This window comes from Netta rufina (assembly GCF_964035555.1).
Source record: "Netta rufina genome assembly, chromosome: 27".
In the NCBI taxonomy this organism is placed as follows: Eukaryota; Metazoa; Chordata; class Aves; order Anseriformes; family Anatidae; genus Netta; species Netta rufina.
In genome coordinates this window covers 4,383,111-4,404,209 of record NC_140151.1, presented here as the reverse complement: position 1 = coordinate 4,404,209, position 21,099 = coordinate 4,383,111, and the positions used below count along the sequence as shown (strand labels likewise).

The 21,099-nt window shown below is 66.9% G+C and overlaps 1 protein-coding gene across 1 annotated transcript; it reads left to right on the top strand.

The window, feature by feature from the left end:
* Window positions 1–1,593: 1,593 nt before the first annotated feature.
* On the top strand, window positions 1,594–19,972 carry BMP1 (bone morphogenetic protein 1; the record flags this gene model as incomplete). The annotated part of the gene is given in 21 exon segments (XM_084302426.1): window positions 1,594–1,834; window positions 8,768–8,881; window positions 8,965–9,087; window positions 9,177–9,294; window positions 10,031–10,209; window positions 10,338–10,443; window positions 10,764–10,888; window positions 12,534–12,649; window positions 12,873–12,975; window positions 13,394–13,510; window positions 13,591–13,736; window positions 14,409–14,604; window positions 14,699–14,824; window positions 14,917–14,984; window positions 14,986–15,078; window positions 15,239–15,419; window positions 18,614–18,739; window positions 18,835–18,962; window positions 19,040–19,253; window positions 19,374–19,624; window positions 19,838–19,972. Coding segments are annotated over 21 exon segments (2,904 nt in total). The 5' UTR covers window positions 1,594–1,695.
* Between the last annotated feature and the right edge of the window lie 1,127 nt (window positions 19,973–21,099).

Sequence of the window (21,099 nt, the reverse complement as noted above, 5' to 3'; positions counted from 1 at the left end):
GCCCTGTCCCCCCCCAGCTCCATGGGGCACGGAGAGCAGGATGGCACCGCGGGGACACCGCTGCGCCCATCACCCACCGTGGATGCTCAGCTGGCGACCGTGACCCCAAACCACGGCACGGCGATGGAACAGCACCAAGGGGGTCCCCCCAAACCTCCCCGAGCACCCCCTGGTTTCACCACGCAGGGCTCGGGCTGCTTGGCCCCGCACAGCCCCCAGCGCACCCCTGGGTGCCCGTGGAGCTCGGGCTCGGCCCGCGGTGGCTCTGGCTGGGTTTGGTGGCCCGTGGGGACCTGGCGGGGATGGGCCCGGCGTGAAATGGCAGGGCTCTGACAGCAGGTGTCACTCACAGACCTCGGCGCACACGCGTGCACACGCGTGCACACACGCTTGCACACGCGGCCCCATGGCCCAGCCACGGCTGCCTCTCCCCTGCTTCCCCATCCGGGCACCCTGGGGTGCTCACCCTGCTCTTTGGGTGCTCATTTGTCATCTCTGGGGTGCTCACCCCACTTGTAGGGTGCTCATCCATCGTTTTTGGGATGCTCACCCCCCTGCTCTTTGGGTGCCCATCCATAATTTTTGGGGTGCTCACCCTGCTCTTTGGGTGCTCATATCATCCCTGGGGTGTTCACCCCGCTCTTTAGGTGTTCATCCATCATCATTGGGGTGCTCACCTTGATCTTTGGGCGCCCATCCGTCATCCCTGGGGTGCTCGCCCACTCTTGGAGTGCTCATCTGTCACCTCTGGGGTGCTCACCCTGTTCTTTGGGTGCTCGTCTGTCATCCCTGGGGTGCTCACCCCAATCTTTGGGTGCTCATCCATCATCCTTAGGGTGCTCGCCCACACTTTGGGTGCTCACAGGCACCTGGGAAGGGTGCCTGGGCTGCAGGAGCTGCCCTCCTCCTCCTCCAAGCTCAGCTTGGGGGGGAAATGGGGTGCAGGATATGGGGGATATGGGGTGCAGGACAGGGCTGGGGGGCAGAGCTGGGATGTGGGGGGGTGCAAAACCAGGACCAGGGGGGTGCAGGGTGCAGGAGGGGGAGCAGGAGCGGGTGTTGGGGGTGCAGGAGCAGGGCTGGGGGGCGCAGGGCTGGGGCCGGAGGGTGCGGGATGGGGACGGGGGGGAGAGGGATGGGAGCTGGGGGGCGCAGAACTGGGGCTGGGGGGCACAGAACTGGGGCTGGGGGGCGCAGGACTGGGACGGGGGAGCACGGGACTGGAGCTGGGGGTGCAGGATCGGGACTGGGGGGCGCAGAACCGGGGCTGGGGGGCGCAAAACGGCTCCGGGGACCTGGGGCCGGGGGCTGCGGGGGGCAGGAGGTGGGGGCTGCGGGCCGGGTCCCCTTGTAGCCAGCTCGGCCCCGCCGTCCCCCCCCCCACCCCCCCCTCGCCGCTGGCCCCGCTCCCAGCCCTGCGCCCGGCGGGGCTGCAGGGGCCGAGCTCCGCTCTTGAACCCGCCCCCGCCAGATCTCATTTCCCTAAAAAAAAAAAAAAAAAAGCGCAAAAAAAAAAAAAAAAAAAAAAGAAGAAGAAGAAAAAAAAAAAAAGAGAGAGAGGGAGCGAAGAAGGGAAGGAAAGAAGGGGAAGAGAAGGGAATTTTAAAAAAAAAAAAAAGCCAAAAAAAAAAAAAAAAAGCCCGAAGCCAAAAGCCGCCCGCCTCTCTCCCCTGCCCGCCCGCTGCCCGCAGAGCCATGGCCGGGCTGCGGAGCTGCGGGCTGCTCCTCTGCCTGCTCCTGGCCCGGGCCATGCACGTCCCCGACTATTCCTACGTGCTGGAGGAGGAGGAGGAGGACCCCGAGCCCCTGGACTACAAGGACCCCTGCAAAGCCGGTGGGGCAGGGGGATGCGCGCCGGGGCGGCCGGAGGGCGCAGACAAAGGGGAGCGCGCGTGGGTGCCGCGGGAGCGTGGGTGGCACGGGGCGAGCGTGGGGTGGCCGTGGGGGGGAGCCTGGGTGGCCGTCGGGGGCCATCGGTGGCCGTGGGTGGCCGTGGGCGAGCGCGCACCCCGCGGCTTGGCGAGGGGAAACGCGGAGCCGGGGGGTTGCGCTCCGAGCGGGGAGCGCACGGGGTGGGGGGGGGGGGACCCGCTTGGCACCCCGTTTTCTCCGCCTGGCCCCCGCCGTGCCGCCGGCTGTCACCGGCCCCTGGAAGCCCCCAGCCCACTCGAGCCCCCCCCCCCCCCCCCAAAGTGCCAGCGGGGCGAGGGCCGGATCCAGGCTCGGGGCTGGAGCAGCCACGGGGAGGTTTCGGTCCCGGCCGCGCCGCCGCCGTCCCGGGACGCTCGGTTTTGGTTTTGGCCCCCGGGGGGGTTTGTCCCCGGGGCCGGCCGCTGTCGGTGCCCCCCCCGTGGGGAGTTTGTTACCTCGGTGCTGGCTCAGGGCATTGCTGAGCTGTTATTCATGGCTTGGAAGCGGCCGGAGGCCCCAGGCTGGGCGCCATGGGGAGACGGTCCCCGGCCGCCAGAGCGAGATAAAGGGGGCGAAAGGACAGGACAGGAGAGGGGGGGGGGGGGGAAACTGAGGCACGGGAGGGGAAACCCCCCCACCCAGCGCTGAGCGCGGAGGCGAGGGTTTGTGCCTGGCGGCTCGGGGCTGCAGGATCACGTTTCTCTTTAATGGCATTGTCTGCGCTGGAAGGCGGCTGTTGCTCCAACTCCCCGTCTCCATGAGGGCTTTTTTTCGGGCCAAAAATCCTTCCCTTCCTGCCCTCCCGGGCTGAAACAGCTCAGCTTGCAAAACCGTCCGGGCACAGCCGGCTGGAGCCTCCGCTCCTCTCCCACCCGGCACTCAGGGGGGGGGCTTCACCCACCGCCCAACCCGGCCCCCCCATGGGGGTCCCCGCTCCTCGCCCCTCTCCCGCGCGCCCCGAGCCCCCCGACCCTTCCCTCCCCACCTTCCCCTCCTGCCTTTACGAGCTCTTTATGTGCCTAATTCAACCCCGGAGCCTTTCCCCGGGGGGCCCTGGGTGGGATCGGGCACGGCAGGGGGAGAATTTGGGGAGAATTGGGGTGGGCGCTGCGTCCCCCCCCCTCCCGGCATCCCCGGGATGTTTTTCCCTCGGGGATTTGGGCAGCGCCGGAAACAGCTGAGCGCCGAGGCCTCGTCCCATGTCAGGGGAAGCAGCACCGGGAGAGGGATTTGGGTTTTTTCTGCACCTTTTTACACCAAGGGGGATCCTGAGGCCGCTCGTGCCCGCGGCCACCCCCGGGGCGATGCCACCAGCTCGGTGCCAGCTCCTCGGGTGCCCAAATGGGACAGCGGGGAGCCACGGCCCTTGGGGAAAGGGATTTAGCCGTGGCCCTGCTTCCAAAGCCAGCGGGATATCTGCGGTGTGGGGGGGTCCAACACCGGGGTCGCATCCTGCCCGTGGTCCCAGCGGGATGCCCGGGGATGGCACCGGCGTCGCTGCCGCTGGAGGAGCTGCTCCAGTTGTTTTTGCTGACCCCACAGCAGCACCAACCAAACCCACCCAGCCCTGATGGTCGCTCTCGGCTTCCCCCCAGGGACCCCCCCAGCACCCACAGAGCGGGGGCAGCATGGGGGGGACCCGGCTAACCGCGACCTCCTGCCCCCTCTCATTGGGGTGGGGGCTCAGAGGGGCACGGGCACGGCACCGCCAGCCCACAGGGTGACAGCAGAGCCTCGGGACGGGGGCATTGGGGTGATTTTGGGGGGGGCCACAGCACCGGGACGGGGGTCTCGAGCTTCCCAGCCGTGCCTGGAGCGCTCTGGCTGCGTCCGCCCGGGGTTTCACCTAGATTACACTTTCCAGGCGTAGTCAGCGGAGGCTACTGGTTGCAGTCACACTTGTCAGGGTGCCCGAGAATATTTTCCAGCCGTTATATGTCACTTATTCAGGCCGGCTAAAATCCACCCGCAGAGCCGGGGCCGGCGGGAGGCCTGGGCTTTGGGGCCGGGGGCGGCGCGGAGACCTTGTAAATCTCAGCCCGGTGCCGGGCTCGGCTTTATCCTTGTGCAGTCACCCGTTCGGAGAGGCGGCGGGGGGCCGGGGGTGTGCTGAAGGGGGGGGTTTAGGGGGCTGCAGCCCCCCTTGGGAAAGCCTCCCGCTGCTGGTTCACGTGGCGGGAGCTTCCTAAACGGGTCCGGATTCGGGGCTGGGGGGCACAGGGCTGTAGGGTGGGCGAATCCCACGTGGGGATGGCGAGGGGAGAAGCGCAGGAGGCGGCGAGCTCGGGTTCAGCTCGGGAAGGGGTTCAGGGGAGGCTGGGCTCCGTCCCGGAGGCTCTGACACGCTGGAGGTTTTAGGATTCGCCGAGCCCCGGAGGAGGCTTTCTCCTCGGCTCGCTGTCACGGAAGAGGAGCGGGAGGAAAATCTTCCCCTGCAGCGATCCGACCGTGCCTCCCGCTCCCAACCTGCCCCCGAACCTTCACGAGCTGTGTTTAGAAGGGGCCAGGCTCCCCCCGGAGCTCCTCAGGACCCCTTGCTCCGGGCTGTGCCGGCCCCATCAGCGCCCAGCCCCTTGGAGAGGGGTGCTGTGCCCGGGCAGGATGCGCTTCGCCCTGCTTCTCCCCTTCCTATGGGTGCTGAGCTCGGGGATGGCTCGGTGGCTTGGTGTCCTGCTGGCCCTACAGCATCCCCACCACCCCGGGGGGCTGCAGGAGGAGAGCCTGTGTCCCCCCCCGTGCCTCAGTTTCCCCCCTGGCCGCAGCGGGGCCGTGCTCTGGCCGGGCTCCCGGCGTGGCTGCGAGGCTGAATTCCCGTATTGTGCCCGCTGCGCTCTAGGAAGGTGCTCTGGGAAAGCAAATAATCCTCCCCCCGCCGCCTGCTTGGCCGGGGGGCACCGGGAGAGGGGCTGAGCACCATGCCCAGAGGGGACTCAAGGCTCAGGATCCGTCCCCCTGGGGTCCCTGCGGGGTCAGGGGGTGGCAGTGAGGGGTGCAGGATGAGGCCTCGACCCCCCCCACCGTGGTGCTGCGCTCCCGGGGATGCTCAGCACCTCTCCCCTTCCACCCGGCTACCCCAGCAGGATGAGACCCCGAGGCGAGGGGGTCCCGGGAGGGTCCCGAGGGGGTCCCGGGGGGGGGTCCGAGCGCGGCTCCCGCTCCTCCTGCCGCGGCCCCGGCGTGTTTTGCTGCTCGCTGCGGGTGCAGCTGGGCTGGCGCGAGGCAGCGAGGGGGAGGCGCGAGGAGCATTCCTCACATATTTAACGGCTCCGCCGAGCCAGTGGGATGCTGCCCCGGTGACTCCGAGGCTTTACGACCCCGGAGGCTTGGCCCAGGCCCGGGATGCACCTTTTGAAACCTCACTCCTCCGGCCGTGCCCCGGTGACGCCTCCGTGCGTGGCCGGGGCAGCGCGGCTCGCTCCCTGCCTCCGAGCCCGCTCCCAATTTGGTCCCCGAATGGCCCCGGAGCGATGCTCGTGGTCCACAAGGACTTGGAGGCAATGGGATGGCCGGGCTGAGCCTGCTCCTTGCTCCTGAGCACGGGCTGATTGATGCCCAACACGCCGGATCCGTGGCTCTCCGTGCACCGAGGGGAGCCCGGCCTCGCCGGACTCTTTTGGGGGCTTTTCGGAGCCGGGGCGCAGCGCACGGAGCCTGGTTTGCCCCAGACTGCCCTGAAACATGATCCCGTCCTGTTTATCTGCACGCCCTCCCCTGCCAAGGTTTCTCCCCGTCGATCTGTTTGCTTTTGCGCGCTCGCCAGAACATCGCGTTCGCGCCCCGGGCTCGCGGGGCTCCTCCGCAGGTTGGGTTGTGCCTGCAAAAACCTGGGGCTCGTCCCGAAACCTTGGTGATGCCAGCCCTTTGTTGGAAGGCCAGGGGGACCCCTTCCTTCTCCCGGCCTCGAATACGAAGGATGCTGAGCGCCTGCATCCCTAGAGAGGGGTGGTGAGGGGACGGGGGACCCTCGGGGACGGCCACGGAGCCGTGCGCACGGGGAGGGGATCGTGCCCGCGGCGTCAGGATGGGGGGCAGAGGGGGCTGGCCCGCGTGCGAACGTCAAACTTTGTTTGTCTCGCTCGTCCCCGGGCTTACGTCACCCTCGCAGGAACCCAAAACCAAAAACACAGCGCAAAAAAAAAGTCAAACAACAGGGGCTGAGTTATCTCCCTGCGAGGATCCGGCCCCGCCGGGGTGTGCGGGAGGCTGGGATAGGCAGATTGGGGGCTTTTTTTTTTGGGGTGCTGGCTGTGGCACGGAGGGGAACGCCACCTTCTTGGCCTCCCCAGCAATAATATGAGGGGTGTGGGGTGCGTGGGGGGTGCCTGATGGGGACACCGAGGCTCAGGGCTGGGGACACGATGCTGGGGACACGGCGACACCTTGCAGGGGTGCCGGGGAGCTTGGTGAGACCCTCTCCGGCAGGTCCCAAAGGGTTTGGGAGCAGCAGGGACGTGCAGGGCCGGCCCCTTCCCTGCTCCCACCCCCGGGGACGAGGCTGGGGACATGACACCCCGAGCGTCCCCGTGGCCGGCGCACGGCCTTGGAGCCAACGCTCCCTCTGGCACCGCCGCGGCTCAGGACCTTGCCCCGAATTCTGCAACCCGGGGCGGCCCCCGCGGCACAACCACAACCTCCCGGGCTGGGGACGGCACCGGGGACACCCCGGGAAGACCCCAAACCCTCGGGGGCCACGGTGGGGCGAGGGGGCGAGGGCGAGGGCGCCATGCTGCAGCTCCCCTTTCCCCCGGCTCCTACGTGAGCCGCGCTGAACCTTGGCAGCTCCTCGCCGCCCGCGGCGCTGGGCTGGGGCCGGGCTGACTCAGGGACCTCTCCTGCCCCGTCAGCCCCGGCACGGCGCCTTCGCCCCCGCATTTATTTATTTATTATTTTTTTTTTTTGGGGGGGGGGGGAAAGGAACAAGGAACAAGTCTCAGCGGCAGCCCCTCAGAGGGGTTAACGGGGAGTTTTGGCACCGCGGGGAGCCCCCTCGGCGAAGGGGCCACTGGGGACAGGGGGGGGGGAGGGATGGGGTTGCCTTTTGGGATGGGCCCTGGGGAGCGCTGGGCTCGGCCCCGGCGGGGAGGAAGCGCCCAAACCCTCAAACCAACGTGGACGTTTCTAAAAGCAACGCTTTGGGCTGGCCCTAACGTGGCCTTAAAGGGATCGCGGCCGGGCCACCTCCGCTCGCTCCTCCAGCCCCGGGGCGGAGACGGCCCCGAGTGGGAAGCCGCTTTTTCCCCCGGCCGGGAAGGGAATTTGGAGGGGGAAAATCTGGGGAATTTCAGTGGCTGTGGCTTTTTTTTCGAGCTCTGTCCAGGTCCAGCAAGCATCCGGGCTGCCTCGCGCCGGCTCGGAGAGCAGCCCCACGGCCCCTGCGCTCGCCTGCCCGGCTCTCTCACGTATCCCAAATCCCTCACATATGGTTTCTATATCACTTGGCTCCGCCGGCGCTTGCTCCGCCGTAAGCGAGCTTACTTTCCCTTGTCTTTCCATGCGCCTCTTGGCACGGGCTGCTCGTCCCTCGCGCGCCCCGGGGCCTCCCCGTGCAGCCCCCTCGGACACGGGTCCCCCCCCAGGCCCCGGATCCTCGCCGGGGTTCTCCAGGAGATCGGGAGATCTGCCCCTGGGCGAGGGGTTCCTTCTGTTGGGATGCTCCTACCAGCTGGCCAGGGGTGGAAATAGACCCAAAATGTGGCTCTTTCACCCCAAAGCGCTCCGTGCCGTCTTCAGGGAGGGGTTTGGGCAGGGTTGGGGTGTCGGGGCTCATCCCCTCGCCTCCCCGTGCCGGTGGCCGTCGCTTCCGACCTCTCCGTGCTCTCCTAATTGTCCCGCCTGGCTTTTGTAATTAGTGGCTCTTTTGGGATCCACTTGTTAATTGCTCGGAGCGCGAACTTGGCACCGCTCCCCCCCGGCCAGCGAGCCGCTCCAGCACCCGATTTCTCCCCCCCTTTATCTCCCATTCCCCTACCCTCAAACCCTTTCCCCAGGATGGGGGCACTACCGAGGGTGCCTGGAGCCCCCCGCGTGCCCCCGCTGCGGCACGGCCCTGACCAGGATCCCGTTTCCACCTCTCCACCCTCATCCAGAGCCTGGCAGGGCGCACGCCGTGACCTCAGCCAGCCCTCGCGCCCGGGCCGTGGCGTTTCCGAAAAAGCCGGGTCCCTTGGGAGGGGGGGGGCAGCGCCGGCCAAATGCTGATGCCGGGGGCCGCATCCTGCAGCGTTGACTCACGGCGAGGCCACGGCGAGCAGGAGGGCTCAGAGGAGGAGGAGGAGAAGGAGGAGGAGGAGGAGGGGGAGGAAGGGCTGCGTCCTCCAAGCGGTGCTCCCCGAATTGCCGGCGCGGGCAGAGCTCTGCGCCCGCGGGTGCCGGGGAGGCGCTGGAAGGACGCACGGCCCCGGCAGATGGCCGGACAGACGGACGCCTCTCGGGCAGGTCCGCTCCTGCCGGCGCTGGGGCTCGCCCCGTGCCAGGGCGCAAGCGGGGCCAGATGGTTTCACCGGGCCCTGGCAGATGCCCCGGAGGTTGTGCCGGCGTCCCGGGGCTGTGGCAGCTCGCCGGGACTCCCAGGAGCAGCCTGGGGTTGGAGCCGTTCCGTGAAGCAAAAAAAAAATTAAAAAAAATAATCGTAGAAAGCCTAAAAAGTCCGGGCCTGGGCTTTATGGGAAGCAGATGTCGGCGTGGGGCTGGCTCCAGCTGCTGGGAGCGTCGGCACCGTGGGGAGCAGGGGAGCCCGGCCGGCACCACGCTCGCTTTGCAGTTAAAGGAGAAGGAGGAGGAGGAGGAAGAGGAGGAGGAGGAGGATGAAGATGCTCCCCCCTCGTGCCCCCTAACCCCTTGTGTCCCCCCCCCCCAGCCGCCTTCCTGGGAGACATCGCCCTGGACGAGGAGGACCTGCGGCTCTTCCAGGTGGAGCGGGTGGTGGACCTGGCGCACCGCACCATCACCCGCCTGCCCACCAACTCCTCAGGTACCCCCCGCAGCCCCTCACGGCCCCGTTCCTCATGTTTGGGGGGGGAAAAACCCGTCCTCATCCCCTCCCCATCCCCACAGGGAGCCCCCAGGCGAGGAGCCGGGGCCGGCAGCGGGCACGGAGCCGCCGCGCCGCCACCTCGCGCCCCGAGCGAGTGTGGCCGGACGGGGTCATCCCCTACGTGATCAGCGGCAACTTCAGCGGTGAGTGCTGGCGCCAGGACACCTGGGGGGGGCTCGGCGTGCCTCAGTTTCCCCCCCAAAACACCTTGCTGACGGCTCCCCCCCCGCAGGCAGCCAGCGAGCCATCTTCCGGCAGGCCATGCGGCACTGGGAGAAGCACACGTGTGTCACCTTCCTGGAGCGCAACGACGAGGACAGCTACATCGTCTTCACCTACAGACCCTGCGGGTGAGCGTCGGGGGTCCCAGCATCCAGTCCTGCACCCCCCTGGGGTCCCCAACCCAAGGCCATCCCCGCGGCGGGGGTCCCTTGGGTGGCACCGGGGCGAGCAGCCGGTGCGCACACAAAAGGGGGCTCGTGCAGGGCTAATTAAAGGGGCTGGTTAATGAGATTTGTCACCCAGCTGCCCACGCAGCCCTTTGCCTGGGTGGTCACGGCTCTGTGGAGGCTCCCGGGATGGGGCTGAGGTCTGTGGCACTGCCCCAGCCCCGGCACACGCCAAAGGAAACAGGGGTTTGGAAGAGAGCGCCGTCCTCACGCGGCCAAGCAGCTGGTGCCGAGGAGGCTTCCCCGTGCGGCAGGCTGCGGGTTTCGGCTCGGGGGTGGTGGTTTTCCCCCCTCCCAGGGCACAAATCCTGAGCCCGGTGTGGTAGATGGGGTTGGAAGTGCCGAGATGCTTGGGCTGGAGCCCACCGGGGGGCAGCCAGGGTGCCGTGCCGTGCCGTGCCGTGCCGGTCTCCAGGCAGAGCTGAGTTTTCGAGGCAGCTCTGGAGCTCCAACGTGGGCAGGAGGAGGCAGGAGCAGGCAGAAGCTCCCGTGGAGGCTGCGGGGATTATTTCCAGATGCTCCGTGCCCAGCACGGGGGAAGCTGAGGCACCCACGTCCTTACCCAGAGGGGCCCCGGGCTGTGTGGGGCTCACCCAGGGTCCCCCCTTTTTTTTTTTCTCCCCCTCTCCCTCCCCAGGTGCTGCTCCTACGTGGGCCGCAGGGGCGGGGGGCCTCAGGCCATCTCCATCGGCAAAAACTGCGACAAATTCGGCATCGTGGTGCACGAGCTGGGCCACGTCATCGGCTTCTGGCACGAGCACACGCGCCCCGACCGCGACGACCACGTCTCCATCGTGCGCGAGAACATCCAGCCAGGTAGGGAGCAGCCTTCCTCCTCCTCCTCCTCCTCCTCCTCTTCCTTCCTCCTCCTCTTTTTCTTCTCCGGGGGGGCACACGGATGAAGTGGGGGGGCCCTCACCATCCCGCCTGCCCCCCCCTTGCAGGGCAGGAGTACAACTTCTTGAAGATGGAGCCGGAGGAGGTGGAGTCGCTGGGCGAGACCTACGATTTCGACAGCATCATGCACTACGCCAGGAACACCTTCTCCAGGTGCGTGCGCCCGGGGTTCTTCCCCCCTCTAAACAAGGCATGGCGACACCGGGACCCTGCCCTAAAAAATTCGGGCTCCCTCCCACCCGTGCCAACCCCTCGCTGCCCCCCTGCACCCCCTCATTTCGCCCCCTGCTCCGTCCCATCCTTTGGGCAGCTCCGGATCCCTCGGGACAGGGCCGGGGCCACATCCTGCGCCCTGCGGCGCACGGCCCCGCTGACTCACCCCTTACTTCTTGCAGCCTTTTAATCACCCCCCCAGGCTGTTTTTAGCAGCCCGGTGCTTTCCAGCTCAGCCTCTCCCTGCTCTCTCTCCCCAGGGGCATTTTCCTCGACACCATCCTGCCCAAATATGATGTGAACGGGGTCCGGCCAGCCATCGGCCAGCGCACGAGGCTGAGCAAAGGAGACATCGCCCAGGCCCGCAAGCTGTACCGCTGCCCCTGTGAGCACCCCACGGGGTCTCAGGGGGGCTTCACCGGGGTGGGGGGCGCGGGGGGTGAGCGTGCACGGGGCTGTGTGGGGTGGGGGTGGCTCTGCTTTCACCCCGAGCCTCGATGAAGGAAGGGGTGCTGGTGGGGAGATGCTCTCCGGGGTCGTTTTCCCCATCTAGAGAGTGCAAAAATTGTTCTCTGAATGCAGTGGATTATTTTTTTTTGGGGGGGGGGGGGGTGTAAGCAGGAGGAAAATGTGGGATCGCTCCTCTTCCTGCCCGCTCCTCTGAGAGCATCCTCCAAGGAAAGAGCATCCCGAAAGAGCAGGGCATTCCCTGAGAGCAGAGCATCCTCCGAAAATCAGAGCATCCCCAAAATCAGAGCATCCCTGAGAGGAGAGCATCCTCAGAATCAGAGCATCCCCCAAAATCAGAGCACCCCCCAAGAACAGAGCATGCCCAGAATCAGAGCATCCCCTAAAGAACAGAGCATTCCCCCAAAATCAGAGCATCCCCAAAATCAGAGCATCCCCCAAGAGCAGAGCATCCCAAAAGAGCAGAGCATCCCCCAAAGTCAGAAATCCCCCAAAATGAGACCATCCCACAAGAGTAGAGCATCTCCCAAGAACAGATCATCCCAAAAGAGCAGAGCATCCCCAAAATCAGAGCATCACCCAAAATCAGACATCCCCCAAAATCAGACATCCCCCAAAATGAGACCATCCCACAAAAGTGCAGCATCCCCAAAGAACAGAGCATCCCCAAAATGAGACCATCCCACAAGAACAGAGCATCCCCAAAGAGCAGAGCATCCCCTAAATCAGACATCCCCCAAAACCAGAGCATCCCCCAAATCAGAGCCCCCTGCTCCCTGGGTCCCCCAGCTCCAGGGGCTGCAACATCTGCCAGGAGTTTGGCGCCCCGCTTAATTCCAGCGACTAATTAGCAGCCTGGAAGAGGGACGCCTTAGTGAGAGGCCCCGGCAGCCAGCCCTGCCGCGGGAGCTCCTGCTCGGGGGCTGCGAGCTCCTCGCTCCAGCCGAGCAGGAAAAGTGATTAGTTCTTATTTTTTTGGGGAAAAAAAAAAAAAAAAAAAGCTAAAAAAGCACCTCCGCAGCTTTCCCTTCCCTTTGTTTCCACTGCGAAGCTCGGAGGGGAAAAAAGGCAGCGAGCCCAGCTTTTGAGCCTCTTTTCTTCTCCGTTTCACCTCTAATCTCGCGCCCCCAGTGCCCCCCCCCGAGCCCCGATGTGATGGGGAGGAGAGGGGGGGGGGTCCCGCTTTGGCCCCGCGACAGCGCACGGCGGCCGCGGCACCATGTGGCTTCCAGATGGCAGCGCTGGGCTGGAGCCAGCCCTACAGACCTGCTCCGAGCCCGGGCTGCGAGCCGGGCCCCCCCCCCTGCATCGTGGCAGGGTGTGGGGGGGGGGGGCCCCGAGATGGTTCCCCGGGGGGGGGACGTGGCTCGTGCCGGGGTGCCCGGAGCGTCGCCAGCCACCGCCGGCACCTCCTGCGCTCACGACGTGGGGGTTTTGTGGGGTGGGGGAAAGGATGGAGGGGGTTGTGTCCCGTGGGGGCTCGTCCTGATGCTGGGGGGGGGCTCCCCCTGGTTTGCTCTGGGGGCTGATCCCATCCCTGCCTCCCCCCCCCCTTCTCGCAGCCTGCGGGGAGACGCTCCAGGACAGCCAGGGCAACTTCTCCTCGCCCCAGTTCCCCAACGGGTACTCTGCCCACATGCACTGCGTCTGGAGGATCTCCGTCACCCCCGGAGAGAAGGTAGCACCCCGCTTCCCCCTGCACCCCCCCCCCTCCTCCACCACCCCCCAGCTCCCAAATTTGGGGTCCCCCTGCCTCGCCGTGCCCCGCAGCAGCAGGATGCTCGCGGCGAGGTCCCGGTGCCACCGCCGGCACCGCCGCACGGAGCCCCCGCGTGGCACGGGGGTTTGTGGGGGGGGGGCTCACGCCACGCTTTCCTCTCCCCCCCCTCCCTCGACCTCAGATCATCCTGAATTTCACCACCCTGGACCTCTACCGAAGCCGGCTGTGCTGGTACGACTACGTGGAGGTGAGAGACGGGTTCTGGAGAAAGGCCACGCTGCGAGGTAACCGGGGCGAGGGGCTCCCCCTGCCCGTACCCCCTGCCCGGCCGCCACGTGCCATTGCCCCCCAGGGAGGGGGTGGTGGGGAAAAGCCGGCCCCCCGGGGGGGGGTTTATTGCAGCAAATTTGGGGCGTTTGGGCTCCCAGCTCGTTAGCCTGCGCTAATTAAACCAGCGTGGACGAGCCGGCTGGCCGGCGCACCCCGTCACGCGCCGGATGTTCCCCAGCACCTCTCCTCCCAAGCGATCTCCACCGATTTTTCCCCCCCAAAAAAATAAAAAAAGCATCGGAGAGGGTGGGGAGAAGCAGCTCTTTCCCTTTTTTTTTTTTTTTTTGGGGTGGGGGGAAGCAGCCCTGGGCCCCCCGGGTGTGTTGGCGGAGGGCGCGCGGCCGCGGCAGCCCAGCACCCCTTCATCCCCAGGCAGGTTCTGCGGCAACAAGCTGCCCGAGCCCATCGTCTCCACCGACAGCCGCCTCTGGGTCGAGTTCCGCAGCAGCAGCAACTGGGTGGGCAAAGGCTTTTTCGCCGTCTACGAAGGTAAAGAAAAGGGTTTTTGGGGGTCCCCCGGGGGTGCCGCGGGGTGCTCAGTGAGGGGAGGTGTTCGCCCGCCCTTGCAGCCATCTGCGGGGGGGACGTGAAGAAGGACAACGGGCACATCCAGTCCCCCAACTACCCCGACGACTACCGGCCCAGCAAGGTGTGCGTCTGGAAGATCACCGTCTCCGAGGGCTTCCACGTGGGCCTCACCTTCCAGTCCTTCGAGGTGGGTGCGCCAAAAGCCCCCGGGAAGGGCGAAATCCTCCCCCTGGAAGCGCCTTGATGCGGTGCGTGGGGCAGCCTCCGAGCTGCCACGGGGGTGTCCCTGCCCCTTTTGGGTGCCCAAATCATTTTGTGGTCCTTCTGGGTGCCCAAATCCTTTTGGGGTCCCTCCAGGTGCCCAAATCCTTTCGGGGTCCCTCCAGGTGCCCAAATCCTTCTGTGGTCCCTCTGGGTGCCCAAATCCTTTCAGGGTCCTTCTGGGTGCCCAAATCCTTTCAGGGTCCCTCCTGGTGCCCAAATCCTTTCAGGGTCCCTCTGGGTGCCCAAATCCTTTCGTGGTCCCCCTGGGTGCCCAAATCCTTCTGTGCTCCCTCTGGGTGCCCAAATCCTTCTGTGGTCCCCTTGGGTGCCCAAATCCCTGCGTGGTCCCCCTGGGTGCCCAAATCCTTCCGGGGTCCCTCCTGGTGCCCAAATCCTTCTGTGGTCCTTCTGGGTGCCCATATCCTCTCCTGGCCTCGCCGTGCCTCAGTTTCCCCAAGTGGAAGAACCTTTCCTGGCAGCGCCCAGGTGCGGGAACGGGGTGGGAGAAACTCGCAGGACATCGGGGGGAGGCAGGGCGTTTTGGGGACGCAACGTACCCAAAAACCAACACCCCGGGGGCCTCCCTCCCGCCAAGATCGAGCGCCACGACAGCTGCGCCTACGACTACCTGGAGATCCGGGACGGCAGCAGCGAGGCCAGCAGCCTGATCGGCCGCTACTGCGGCTACGACAAGCCGGACGACATCAAGAGCACCTCCAACAAGCTCTGGATGAAGTTCGTCTCCGACGGCTCCATCAACAAAGCCGGCTTCGCCGTCAATTTCTTCAAAGGTAGGCGTCCAAACGAGGCAGGGGGGAGCCCAAAAAGAGGGGGGGGGGAGGCGTCAGCCTTGCCCACCCGCTCAGCCCCCGTCTCCGTGCCCAGAGGTGGACGAGTGCTCGCGGCCGAACAACGGCGGGTGCGAGCAGCGCTGCGTCAACACCTTGGGGAGCTACAAGTGCGCCTGCGACCCCGGCTACGAGCTGGCCTCCGACAAACGCCGCTGTGAGGGTGAGTGTCCCACCCCCCCCGTGCCTCCCAGTGCCTCCCAGTGCCTCCCAGTACGCGTGCCGGGAGCGTGACCCGTGCCTCCCGCCCTGCAGCCGCCTGCGGGGGGTTCCTCACCAAGCTGAACGGCTCCATCACCAGCCCCGGCTGGCCCAAGGAGTACCCCCCCCAACAAAAACTGCATCTGGCAGCTGGTGGCCCCCACCCAGTACCGCATCTCCCTGCAGTTCGACTTCTTCGAGACCGAGGGCAACGACGTGAGCGAGCCCTGGGGGGGTCCCCACGCCTGCTGCTGCGCCCCCCCCCTCCCCGGCTGGCCGAGGAGGGTGGCTGGGTGGCACGGGCACGCCACCAGCCCCGTGCCCCCCCCCCCCCGTTTTTCCCTCTTTTCCCCCCCCCCAAATTCTTCCCTGGTAGGTCTGCAAGTACGACTTCGTGGAGGTGCGCAGCGGGCTGACGGCCGACTCCAAGCTCCACGGCAAGTTCTGCGGCGCCGAGAAGCCGGACGTCATCACCTCCCAGTACAACAACATGAGGATCGAGTTCAAGTCCGACAACACCGTCTCCAAGAAGGGCTTCAAAGCCCATTTCTTCTCAGGTAGAGCCCCCCCTGCGCTCCCCCCCGCCCGCCCGCCTCCCCCTTTGCGCCCCCGCATCGCCGCTAACGCCCGCCCGCGGGGTGCAGTCCCCGCTCCACCCGGCCCAGGGAGGTGCTGAGGCTGTGCCCCGCGGGGTGCAATTCCCCGGGGGGGTCCCCGCAGCCCCCAGCTGGCTCGCCCCGAGCCCACACCCAGCCTCACAACACCTTTTGCTGCCCCCCCGAGCTTATTCTATTTCTTGGGTACCCTCGCCGTGCCCAAAATCCGGAGGGTGCCGGGCTCCGGCTGCAGCAGCAGAGGCCGGGGACAAGCTCAGCTTTTTTTTGGGGAGCACCAGCACCCCGGGACGGGCACTGCACCCCGGGGGCTCCGTTGCTGCACCCCCCCGCTACGCTGCACGGCTGCGGGCTTGCTCCGCTTCTGCCCCTGCGCCGCCAGCACCCTTGTGGCCCTCGTCCCGCTGCCACCACGACGCCTCGGGTGCCCTCCTGGAAACCATTCCCTGCTCCCTCCTCTCCATTCTGTCCTCCTCTCTCCTCTCCCGGCGCCACCCCGCCAGGAATTTGTGTCCCCAGAGCCGGGTTTTGGGGAGGGAGGGATGGGGACGCGGAGCAAACGGCGTCGCCAAAGCCTCACCGCCCGCCCCGGGGCTGGGGGCTTCTGTGGGACCCTCGGGCAAGAGAGGGTCCCCCCCTGCGGCACGGCACCACCGAGGGCACCTCGGGGACCGAGCCGTGCGCTCGAGACGGGAGCCCAGGACCTCCTGCTGCTTTTTGGCCCCCGGCGAGGCCGTTCGGAGGGGCGGCACGGACGGTGGCCCCCCCCCCCCCGCGGGGCTGGGGTACGGTTATCTTTGCTTTATTTTGTGATTAAAACCAAGGCAAACGAGGTTAGCCCAGCCTTCGGGAGCCGCCGCCGCCCTCCGGCAAAGAGACACCTCGGGGACGCCCAGCAGCCGAGCGGGACCGCGGGGCAGCCGGGTGAGTCCCCCCCTCTCCGCGTTTCGGGCTCCTTCCCTCTCTTGGGGGGGGTCCTTCCACCTTTTCCAACCTCCTTTGGGGCTCGTGGCGCTTCCCCAGGGCTTGTCCCACCCCCTGGGGGCTTCTCCTGCCCCCTGCCACCTCCGTGCCACCAAAATTTCCTTCTCCACCCAGGTCTCGGGCTTTCCCGGCGGCAGGACCGTGCTGCAGGACCCCCCCCCCCCCCCCAAAAAAAAAAAGGGTCTCTCGCAGCTCCGGGGTGCAGCATCCCCACTGCGGCTCCTTTTTAGCCACGGAGGTGTGTGTGTGGGGGGGGGTCCCTGCCCTCCGGCCACCCCGAGCCCCTCGGGGCCACCCTCGGGGGCAGCGCTCGGCTGGCGCGTTACGGAAGCGGTCGCCGGGGGGGTCCGCCACGGTGCCGGCACCAGGTAGGTCCCTGGTCCTTGGTGCATGCCCAGGTGGGTGTTTTTTTTGGTGCTGGGGGGGGGCAGGCTGGGATAAAGGACTGCTGAGGACTCGGAGCCAGCGGGCTTCTTCCCTCTCTCGCTCTTGTCTCGCCCGCCCAGGCTCCCTCCGTCCTTCCTGCAGGGCAGTGCTGCGCGCGCTCCCCCCTTTTGCTGGAGCTGCTCTCGTCCCGCCCGGCCCACCAGAAGCCCCCCCCTCCCACCCCCCAAAAAAAAAAAACACAAAAATACACAAAAAAACGGGGCTATTCCGCCTCGCTTCCTCGCCCAGAAGCTGGGAGACGGCGGGTTCCAGGCGTCACCGCAGGGCTCAGGGGCGCGCGCACAGCTCCCGATGGGTGGGGGGCCAGCTTGGGGCAGGACCCCCCCCCCCCCCCCACCTCATCCACCGGCTCTGGGAGGGATGCGCCCCCCCCCACGGCATTGCCAACACCCTCGGGGAGCTCGGCACGAGCTCGGCACGGGGCTCAGGTGGCCGGCACCGTGGGCGAGGAGGGGGCTGTGACACCCGACCCCCCCCTTGGCCGGACCCCAAATCCGGCTACCGTGGTGCTGGGCAAGCTGTGGGACGGTGACCGAGCCCTCGGGCGGGTGGTGGCCACCGGGAGGTAAGTACGGCCAGCCCGGGGAGCTGCCCAAAACCCTCCCCGGCATCCCCACGCCCCCCCCCCCCGAGCCCCCAGGCAGCGAGGAAGCCGACCAAAACCCATCCTCATCCTCCCCAAGGCTCCTTCATCTCCTCCTCCTCCTCCTCCCCGCAGCCCTTGGGCGCACGAGGGGCTCGCGGGTCCCCTTCGGGTGCCCCCCCCGTTCCCCGCCTGCTTGCCCGGCTGGCCGCTCTGCATGCCCCCCCCCCCCCCCCCCCGGTGCCCGCCGTGCCCCCCCGTCGCATCCCCTTTCCCCACGTCTCATTGCAGAGAAGAAGCAGCAGCTGCAGCCCCCGAAATCTCGCCTGCCCGGCCTGAAGTTTCGCCTCCAGAAGCGGCCGCGGGGCCCCTCCTGAGCCGCGCCGTCCTCGCCACCTTTCTCAGGAACGCCGCGGCCCCCGGGCACCCTGCGGGGGCCGAGCAGAGCCCCCCACCCTCGGGCCGGCCCCGGCAGCCCCTTGCTTGACAGAACTGGTCGTTGGCCTTATTTTTATTATTTTTTTTTTTGGAGGGGGGGGGGGTTTAAGCCCCTACCCTACCCCACCGCGCCGCCCCGGTCCCGTCGTTTTTTCGCCTCCTCCGGTTCGTGGCTGAGCGGCTGACCTGGGGTTGTGTTTTTTGTTTTTTTTTGTTTTTTTTTCTCCCCCCCCCCCCCCCTTTCCCCGTTTTTATCGTGTCTGTGACATTTCCTGTCGATGAGTAAAGAGGGACTCCCGCGTCCTGGTCTTTTCTTGTGCATCTTTGGTTGTCACTGTGTGTTTCTCTGCCTCCCCCGTCTGTGCCAGCAGCAGGTAACGGTGGTGCCCGTGCGCGAGCCCGGGAGAGGAGGACCCCCCCCCTCCCTTTAACACCCCCTGGAAAGGACGCCCCCAACCCGCTTGCTGCTGCCTTGCTTGGCTGCCCGCAGCCCCCCCAACCCATCCTTGGCCGGGTTTCCTGGATGGGCAGCAACATTTCGGGGCTCACCGGTGCTTCGGGCACGGCCACGCGGCACAGGGACCCCCTCCCTTGCTCTCTGCAGCCCCCCCCCCCTTGTTTTTACCGGGCTGCCCCCTCGTTGTGCGCCCCGCTCAGCCCGCGGCACCCTCTGCTCTCTCCGCAGACAAGGACGAGTGCTCCAAGAACAACGGCGGCTGCCAGCACGAGTGCCTCAACTCCTTCGGCAGCTACGAGTGCCAGTGCCGCAGCGGCTTCGTGCTGCACGACAACAAGCACGACTGCAAGGAAGGTGGGTTTGCGCCCCCCCAAAAATAAAACACAAAAAAACAACAAAAAAAAACAAATCCGTGCGCCCACCCTGAACCTCCCCGCTCTCCCCCGCAGCCGGCTGCAACCACAAGGTGACGTCCACCTCGGGGACCATCACCAGCCCCAACTGGCCCGATAAATACCCCAGCAAGAAGGAGTGCACGTGGGCCATCAGCACCACGGCCGGCCACCGGGTCAAGCTGGTAGGGGCCGCGGGATGGGGGAGGCACCGGGGCCGTGCCGTGCGCCGCCCCGCTGAGCCCCCCACCCCGTGCCGCAGACCTTCACCGAGCTGGACATCGAGGCGCAGCAGGAGTGCACCTACGACCACCTGGAGGTCTACAACGGCAAGGACGCCAAAGCCCCGGTGCTGGGCAGGTTCTGCGGGGCCAAAGAGCCCGAGCCCATCGTCTCCTCGGGCAATAAGATGTTCCTCAAGTTCGTCTCCGACAACTCGGTCCAGAAGAAGGGCTTCGAGGCCACGCACTCCACCGGTACCGGCCGCGGGCTTGGGGAAGCCTCCTTGGTTTTGGTTTTGGTTTTGGGGAGGTTTGGGGGGTGCCGTGCGGGGCCGGGGGCCCTCCTAACCCCCCCGCTGTTGGCTTCTCCCCAAGTGTGCGGGGGCCAGATGCGTGCCGAGGTGAAGACCAAGGACTTGTATTCGCACGCGCAGTTCGGGGACAACAACTACCCGGGCGGCTCCGACTGCGAGTGGGTGATCATGGCCGAGGAGGGCTACGGCGTGGAGCTCATCTTCCAGACCTTTGAGATCGAGGAGGAGGCCGACTGCGGCTACGACTACATGGAGCTCTTCGACGGCTACGACGGGACGGCCCCGCGCCTCGGCCGCTTCTGCGGGTCCGGGGTGAGCTCGGGGAGACGGGGTGGGGGAGAGGTGAGGGCGCACGCAGCCAGCTCAGCTCCCCCGGGGGGTTTTTTGGGGTTTTAAACGAGTTTTAACCCCTCCGTGCGTGGTGGGAAGGAGGCACTGCAATGCTTTTGCGCCTCCTGGCCACAAATTTCGGCACCTCCCCGGGATGCTGGTGGTGCTGAGCGCTCCTCTCCCCCCTCCTGGCAGCCCCCGGAGGAGATCTACTCGGCCGGAGACTCGGTGATGATCCGCTTCCACTCGGACGACACCATCAACAAGAAGGGTTTCCACCTTCGCTACACCAGCACCAAGTTCCAGGACACGCTGCACACGAGGAAATGAGAGCCGGCGGCCCCGGCCCCCGCGCGGGCAGGGCAGGAGGAGGAGGAGGAGGAGGAGGAGGAGGAGGAGGAGGGCAGGGAGGAAGGCAGGGGCAGCGCCGCCACGCACAGACTGCACGGAGGAGCACACAGGCAACCTCAGCACTCAGACACGCGCGCACGGGGCGCCGGGGCTCGGGCGCCCGCGGGCACAAGGGCAAGGGGGGGGTCCCCTGTGCCGGTGGCCGTCCCCTGGGGGCCGTTCCCCTCCCTCGGGCCGGCCGCAGCTCTCTGAATGTACAAACCAGTAACCGGGAAGAGCCCGCCACGCAGAAGGTGCTGTCTCTCTCTTGTAACGATGAAATAAATACTCTTGTACGTGGACACGGGGCCGGCCCCAGCCTCTTTGCATCCCCAGCCCTCCCAGTTCTCCCAGTTGGATTTTCACGGGGTGCCGGCTGCTGGAAGAAGCCGACCCGAGCGCCGTGGCCGGACCCTTGCGCTGCGTGGCCATCCGTGGGGCCATCTGCCGGATCCGGCACCGGCGGGTGCCACCGGTGCTGGCAGCTCCACCGCCCAGCCTGGGCGCACCCGGCAGCACACCCACGGCCCCACCAAGCCCTGGCTCCTTCTGCGGGGAGGCCGGGGCCGTGTGGAGCCCCCCCCCCCCGTACCCAAACCAGATGGCTGGTGGGGGCGGCACGGCCCCCGCGCCCGCCTCGCGCTCCCTCGTGCCTCGGCGCTGCGGCTCCGGGAAGGCAACCTGAAAGCGCGCCCCGGCGTCATGTGCTTGCTGCAAGAGGGGGGGGTGGTGGTGGTGGCAGCAGGGGCTGCGAATTTCAGCTTGTGATCTGCACGAGGACGTCAGCTCCCGGAAGGTTTTGGAGAGGGGGACGCCCCGAAGCGCCGAGCCCAAGGGCAGCGGGGTGCCGTCCCCGCATGCCACCCCGGAGCCGCACGGGGCTCTCCGCAACCCTTCCTCCTGCCCTGCCCGCGGGCACAGAGAGGCGAGACACGGCCCCGTGGCGAGCGCACACAGTTTATTGATACACCGCCAGCACAGCACAGGGTTGCTCGGGGTCTGGGGGTTGTTCTCTTCTACCGTTACAGCGTGCATCGGGTACACAGAGACCGGGGAGCGGGCCGGCA